The sequence below is a fragment of the Chenopodium quinoa genome, unplaced genomic scaffold (assembly GCF_001683475.1).
Source record: "Chenopodium quinoa cultivar QQ74 unplaced genomic scaffold, ASM168347v1, whole genome shotgun sequence".
Taxonomy (NCBI): Eukaryota; Viridiplantae; Streptophyta; class Magnoliopsida; order Caryophyllales; family Amaranthaceae; genus Chenopodium; species Chenopodium quinoa.
In genome coordinates this window covers 4,433,434-4,440,725 of record NW_018744704.1, presented here as the reverse complement: position 1 = coordinate 4,440,725, position 7,292 = coordinate 4,433,434, and the positions used below count along the sequence as shown (strand labels likewise).

Here is a 7,292-nt window from a genome sequence, read left to right as displayed (position 1 = left end):
AAGGTTTTACGGCTTTTATGTCATTGAATTGGGTGGATTTGTAAGGTTTAAACTGTATTATGGTTGCTGAAAATTTGTGAGAATAATAGATTAATTATAGTTATGTATTCTTTTTTGTAGGAAGCTTCGAGCTAGGTGATTTCTAGCGAGAGTGGCCGAGTTTAGGCATTATTCAAGGTACGTATGTACAGAAGAATATTTGCGTGTGCGTAGTATCATGCTAGGATTGTAAAGTATGATTTAAATGATGAATTAGTAGCATTTTGGTTGATTATATGCTTGGAATTGATGTTGGTTGAGCATGAATTGTTATGCAAGCATGTGAATATGTTATTTGAGGCATGATACAAGTTGAATATGTATGAATCATGGAAGTATGTTTTATTTCCAAGTATCAAGAAGGCATGTATTTAATAAGCAAGACTTATATATGAATGAAAGAGTTAAAGTTAGAATTATTGAGCATGATTCATGAATTTATTTCTCACCCATTTATAATTGGTGTTGAGTCAAGAAGTTAATTTACTTATATACTCGCTCATGTAAGTTGAGTTTGAGTCAAGAAAGTTTAATAGTGCATTTTATGCACCAATGTGTAGTAATCGTGCAATTTTGTGCACAAAAGTAGGCAAGGAACCCTAATTAAATAAATAGTATGTGCTCACTAATTAATTCAAGAATTAAATGGAAGTACATGTTGATTGTTATTATGTTTGTTCTTGATTGATTGGTTAGAGTCATCACAAGTTAAACTGGTAAATCACGTAAAGTGTAAGAGGATACGCACCAAGACTCTTGAAACGTATATACTTGGAGTATGAGCATATGGGGGGAGTTATGGAGTTTTATATTTAACCATAGCTTCTGCAAGGGTATAGGACGCTGTACTTTCTTTTATTATTTATGCGCTGAAATTCCGTCACAAGTATGACATAGTAGGTGCCAATTGGGGTAGCTCCCTGATTGGAAGCTCAATATTTAAATGCGCTATTTTCAAGGTAGGAAACTCATTCGATGCGAAATCCAAAAATTATTATTAATAGTTAATATTGCTAGTTATGAGTCAAAGGTAAGTTGACTTGTGATTGTATGGCGAGCATGTTTTAATTATTTTATTTTGATGCTAGGATATTCATGTTAGTGTGGTGCATATGTACTCACCTTTTGCTGATTTGTACTTTTGTGTTTGTGTTTGGCTTTCCTTTGGATTGGTCCTACTATGACCCATTTATATGGTGAGTAGAGGGTTAAAATAAAGAGAAAGTAATAGGTACTTGAAGTATGAAGAGCATGATAGGAAAGAGTGTAGAGAGTTACTTTTATGTTTCTTAGTTTGATATTTTTTATTATTGGTTTGTTTATGGACTAACGTTATTGTGTTTATTTTTAATTGGTTTTTAAAAGGGCCATGTTTGAATTGATTTCAACTTGTAAATGTTTTATTTTACATTTGTTTTGAGGTTGTGAACTCAAGTTTTATTTTTGAAAGTTGGTTTTTATTTTTATACTTCTGCTGTGAGACTTTGAAAATTAGCATTAGCTGTTATCACGATGGCGGTAATATTTTGGTTATTTCCTAAAAAGGGTTTAATTTAGAGAAAATGAGTATTTTTAAAAGAAAGAAATTTCCAGGGTATTACAAAGTGGTTTTTGGGAGCTTTGGTTGGATTTTAATTACCACTGAAGCCAAAAACGTTTTTCTTAGGTACCTATGTTTTAAAGCTTGGCCATGTGCTTATTTAATTAAGTTTGAAAATATCTTTAAGAGGTCCGATGTTTTTTTCTACAAAGGCCGGAAAAAAAAATTATTTATTTAAATGGTCCGAATTTTTTTTAATTAATAAGGGCTGAATTGTTTTTTATTTAAGGTGGTTTGAATTTTTTTTTTTTTCGGAGAATTATTTTCGAAAATAAAGTTCCATTTAAAAAAAAATAAAAATAAAATTATGTGTGCAGATATGCGAAGGAATTAAGGTATGTAATTATGTGTTAATTGCTTTTGAAAGCATGTGGTAAGATTGGGTAGGAAAGAAAGGGCATATAGATTAGAATTGTATGTTTTCCTATGTGCATATTTTATTTATGTAAGGTGTTCAAGCATGTTGTATGATAATATGTATCTATGCGAAAGCATGTATATGTGTAATAACCTAATTGTATGATTGAACACCAAACTTAAATTTTTGCAAGAAACTGTATACTCGACTGAAAAAAAAAAAAAAAAATTCTCTCATTGAGTCATAACCCGAAATACCTTGCAGGATATTTGATTTACCTAGTAAATTCACTACAACAGGTACTTTAGTAAAGAAGGACTATGAGCATGCGTGGGATTATATTCGCAGGATTCACTTTTATTATACTTATAGATCTAATGTATTTGGAGAGCATCATCTTAACCAACCTGATTATGTCTCTGCCATGATTGTTCATTATTTGCCTACTATCCTCCCCATGAGGCTATTAAGAATCGCTTTCGTGATTTTCATTTGCCTAATGGTATAGCTAACTATACTAAGTATAAGGACTCTAATGGTCAGTGGGGACCAGATTGGAGATATTTATACCGTTACATTGCTCATAAGGAATTCATTTACCTTAACCCTTAGTATGCTTCTTATCCTCCTCCTTACCATAACTTTGGTGATCCAGCTTCACAACAAAATGCACTTTATTATTCTTCAGAAACGATGATTCCATGTCTGAGTAAGAACCTGAGCAAACTTATGAGAGTCAGGGTGAGCCAATGGAGCAAGATAATGAGTCTGGAGATTCTTCATGTGAAATCATTCCCAATCCAAATCCTCCAAGCCCTCCAGTATTCATTAACTTAGAATCTGATGAGTCTAACTAAGATCCTGAGGAAGATGATGATGATGATGATGATGGTGGCAATGACGGTGATAATGGGAGTGATCCTGAGTAATCCAAAGAAGTACAAGCAGATAAAAGACAAGATTGACAATGTCAACATTTGAAGATTTTAGACTAACTTTCCTTAGTGCTTTGATTATTTATTTCATTCTTCATTCATAGTTACAATTTAATAAAGTACTGCGTGAGTAATAAGTAGCAAAGCTACATTTGGGATATTCCATACATTTCTTTTCAGTATTTCAATAAAGTATTATTTATTCTTTTTATATATATTTCCATCTTCAAACAACCTTATCAAACGTCATTTATTACGTTTATTTTTTGTAAATGGTATCAAGGGAAATGACTCAAAAATATTTTTGTGATATATTAATCTAAGTGAAATGGTTTCATGACAACCAAAACAATATGTTGAATTATTATTAGGAGAAATGAGTAGTTCGTTGCTTCTACTATAATTCAAAATGATTGCTTGTATGCTTGAATTAAAGTAGTTTGGTTGTTGTTTAGTTACGAGAAAGTTGTGACCAACCTAATAATAGTCATCTCTTTATTCAGGAGGACTAGGATGGCCGGGAGAAACAACAATAACAATGATATGAATGAGGTAGTAAGGCAATTAGCTATTGTAGCTCAACAGTTAGCTGAAAGGAATAATAATAACAATCCTGACCTTGCTGGGGAGTTGTTTAAGCAGATAGCCCAAAGCAAACCTCCTACCTACCAGGGAGAACCTGACCCAACTGTCCTTGAAAACTGGCTGATAGAGTTTGACAAGTTGTTTGTGGTAATAGCATGTCCTAATGAGTCCAAAGTGAGTATAGCAGCTTATTACTTAAGGGGTGAAGCAGATCTGAAGTGGCAGCAGAATGAACAAGCTGTGAGAGCATTACCTAAATTTAGATGGAATGTGTTCAAGGAGCAAGTGAGGGATAAGTTATACCCTATATTCTTGCAGAAGCAGAAAGCTGATGAGTTCTTGGAACTTAAGATGGGGAGTATGTCGGTAACTGAGTATTACACTAAGTTTATTGAGCTGTCTAGGTTTACTGAAGGTACTGTGGCTACTGATAGGCAGAAAGCTAGAAGGTTTGAGAGGGGATTGCCTCTTTCTCTCCAAAGAAAATTGTCAGGACAAGTGTTTTACAATTTGGATGAGTTGTATGGTAGGGGTAGTGCATTTACATGCGTTAGAATTGAAGGAGAAAGCTAAAAAGGCTAAGTTGGAAGCTAGGGAGAAAAGAAAGGAGCCTATGACTAATTTTAGACTGTCTAGGGAACCAGAATAACTTTAAGAAGCAAAAGTTTAACAACCACCAAGGTAATAACATCCAGAACAATAGGAACAACCAAGTTGGGCGCAATTTTCCTAAGGGAAATAGGAACCAACCTGGAGATCGTAACTAGAGGATATATTACTGTAAGAGATGCTCCAACAACAACCCAGGGAAAGACTGTGAGGGTAACTTAGTCACTTGTAACTTGTGCAATAAGCAAGGTGTTAGAATCCGCCTCTTTCTCTATGTATCCCCCTTCCTTTTTCCTTGTATTTTCCTTATGTAGTGTCTTCTAAGCCTTTCTTTTTGTTTTCTAGGCTCTAGGGGAAATTATTGTGTTACTGTAGTTTCAGCGTTCACTAGTATTTCTCCATGTAATCAATATAAAGCTCTTTATGGGGCAAATGGTTGAATGAATGAAAGCTCCTATCCGGGTTGCCTTTACTTTAAGACTTGTGTGTTTATTTAAGCCTTTATAGATATTGTGCTTGCCTTGTTTTAAAGCCTCCCCACCAAACCAATAGAACCTCAAAAGACGCCTTCCTTATCGTCGGTCCCGCTTGTGCTCGCTTCGAAATATCGGCAGTCACAAGCCCCAACTCAGCACTCGTTGTTGACGAGTGCTTCGTAGAGATACCTTTGGTCTGTGCTGCTGTGTGCCACCAACCCCCTTCGCTCTAGGCTTGCGTCCTTGTCGTCAATAGATAAGTGCGCGCCGCACGATCCAGTGTCAAAACTCTTGGACCGTGACACAAGGGCACAGGGCATATGAGTATTTCTCCAAGAATAAAGGGGGTCAAGGAAACAACCAATTTAAGGGTAGTGGACAAAATTGGAATCAGCAGAAAGGAGGTCAAGGGAGTAATGGGAATCAAGTGAACAAGGGGACGCAGTTTCAGAATGGAAATAAGAATACCAATAGTGGTAACACACAAGTCAAGGGTGGAACACCGGGAAAGCTTATTGTGATGGGTTCGCGTAAGGCTTACGTAGCGAGAGATGTCATTACCGGTACATGTTCTATAAACTCAGTTTCTGTTAAAGTTTTGTTTTATTTTGGTGCAACATATTCTTTCATTTCTAAAGCTATGCTTCCAAAACTATCGCATTGTCTGAAAATTGTAGAAGACATAGATATTCCTATAGAACTTCCAAATGAGGGTGTAGTTCATTGTACTAGGGTCTATAAGGATGTTCCCATAAAGATTAAAGGTAAGGAATTCCTATCCAACCTGATTGAATTTGAATTAGGATACCTTGAAATAATTCCGGGAATGGATTGGTTATGTCGTTATCATGCTGAGATTCGATGCCAGACACAAAAACTCCACTTGAAAACGACTCAAGGAGAGATCGTAACCCATTGGAGGCATGGAAAACCCAAGCATACTAAGATCATTTTTGTGGTGAAGTTGGCAAAATATATGAAGAAGGGAAACCTAATCTATTTCTATAGTGTGAGAAACTTGGAGTATGAGGAACCATCTAAACTAGAGGATACTGAAATAGTAAGGGAGTTTCTAGATGTGTTTCCTAAAGAGATTCCAAGTATGCCGCCAAAAAGAACCATAGACTTAGTACCTGGAACCGCACCTATCTCTAAGGCATCATATAGGATGGTTCCTACTGATATGAGTGAATTGAAAAGTCAATCACAAGATTTGTTGGAGAAGGGATACATATGACCAAGTGCATCACCATGGGGAGCTTCTATATTGTTTGTGAAGAAGAAAGAAGGTAGCATGAGGCTATGCATCGATTATAGGGAGTTAAAGGTGGTAGCCATAAAGAAAAAATACCTTTGCCTAGGATAGATGACTTATTTGACCAATTGAAAGGTGCAGCAGTGTTTTCTAAGATTGATTTGAGGTCTGGATGTCATCAACTGCGGATTGCGGAAGAGGACATTCCGAAAACGGCATTTAGGACGAGATATGGACACTATGAGTTTACAGTAATGCCTTTTGGGTTGACAAATACACCCGTAATTTTTATGGACTTGATGAATAAAGTGTTTCAACCTTTCCTAGACCAATTCGTCATGGTATTTATTGATGACATTTTGGTTTATTCAAAGAATGAAGAGGACCATGCAGAGCATTTGAGATTAGTATTAGCTACTTTAAGGACTAACCAGTTGTATGCCAAATTCTTGAAGTGTGAGTTTTGGCTGGAGAAGGTAGCATTTCTGGGACATTTTATATTTAAGGAAGAAGTGGAGGTAGATCATGCAAATATTGAAGCTATGAATGAGTGGCCTACTCCTAAAAATGTGTCGGATATTTGAAGCTTCTTAGGCCTAGCTGGATATTATAGGAGGTTTGTGAAGAATTTTTTAAAGATAGCTAGACCCATGACTTCGTTGATGAAGAAAGAATCTAAGTTCATTTAGAGCGATAAGTGTGAGGAAGCGTTTCAAACCTTGAAGAAGAGTAGTTTGACTACAGCACCACTGTTGACTTTACCTGATGGGAGTGGTTCTTATGATGTATATAGTGATGCATCTAAGAATGGACTTGGGTGTGTTTTGATGCAAAATGGGAAGGTGATTGCTTATGCATCGAGACAATTGAAGAAATATGAAGTTAACTACCCTACTCATGATCTAGAATTGGCAGTGATAGTGTTTGCGTTGAAAATATGGAGAAATTATTTATATGGAGTGAAATGTAGGATATTCACTGACCATAAAAGTTTGAAGTATCTTTCATGCAATCAACTTTGAACATGAGACAACGTAAGTGGCTAGAATTCTTCAATTACTATAAAATAGATATCCAATACCACGAGGGTAAAGCAAATGTTGTCGCGGATGCTTTAAGCCGTAAAGCAACTCATGGGGTGAACGCTTTGCTAGTGGCAGATGAACTTTGTAAGGAAATGAGTAAGTTGAACCTCGAGGTAGTACCACATGGAAAGTCGGAAGGAATGCTTAATAATTTGAGTATCTAACCAACGATATTCGAGGAGATTAAGGATAACCAAGTAGGAGATGTGAAATTAGATCGCATAAGGGAGAAGATCAAGCAAGGAAAGGCGTCTGATTTCAAAATCAATGATGATGGGAGTATTCGATTTAAGGGGAGGTGGTGTGTACCACAAAAATGTGAGGAATTGAATAAGAAGTTGATGGAAGAA

General features: G+C 36.0%; 1 protein-coding gene across 1 annotated transcript; it reads left to right on the top strand.

Moving 5' to 3' along the window:
- Window positions 1-3,445: 3,445 nt before the first annotated feature.
- Window positions 3,446-5,839, top strand: LOC110703002. Its single transcript, XM_021880760.1, has 2 exons — window positions 3,446-4,038; window positions 4,918-5,839. The coding sequence occupies exons 1-2, from the start codon at window positions 3,446-3,448 to the stop codon at window positions 5,837-5,839; spliced, it is 1,515 nt and encodes a 504-aa protein (XP_021736452.1).
- Window positions 5,840-7,292: the final 1,453 nt, after the last annotated feature.

What these genes read in the sequence shown, in the direction of transcription:
- LOC110703002 (XM_021880760.1), top strand. Translation starts at nt 3,446, where the DNA reads ATGGCCGGGAGAAACAACAATAACAATGATATGAATGAGGTAGTAAGG. An exon ending in TTTTACAATTTGGATGAGTT is followed by an intron (nt 4,039 to 4,917) that starts GTATGGTAGGGG and finishes ACAAGGGCACAG; the next exon opens with GGCATATGAGTATTTCTCCA.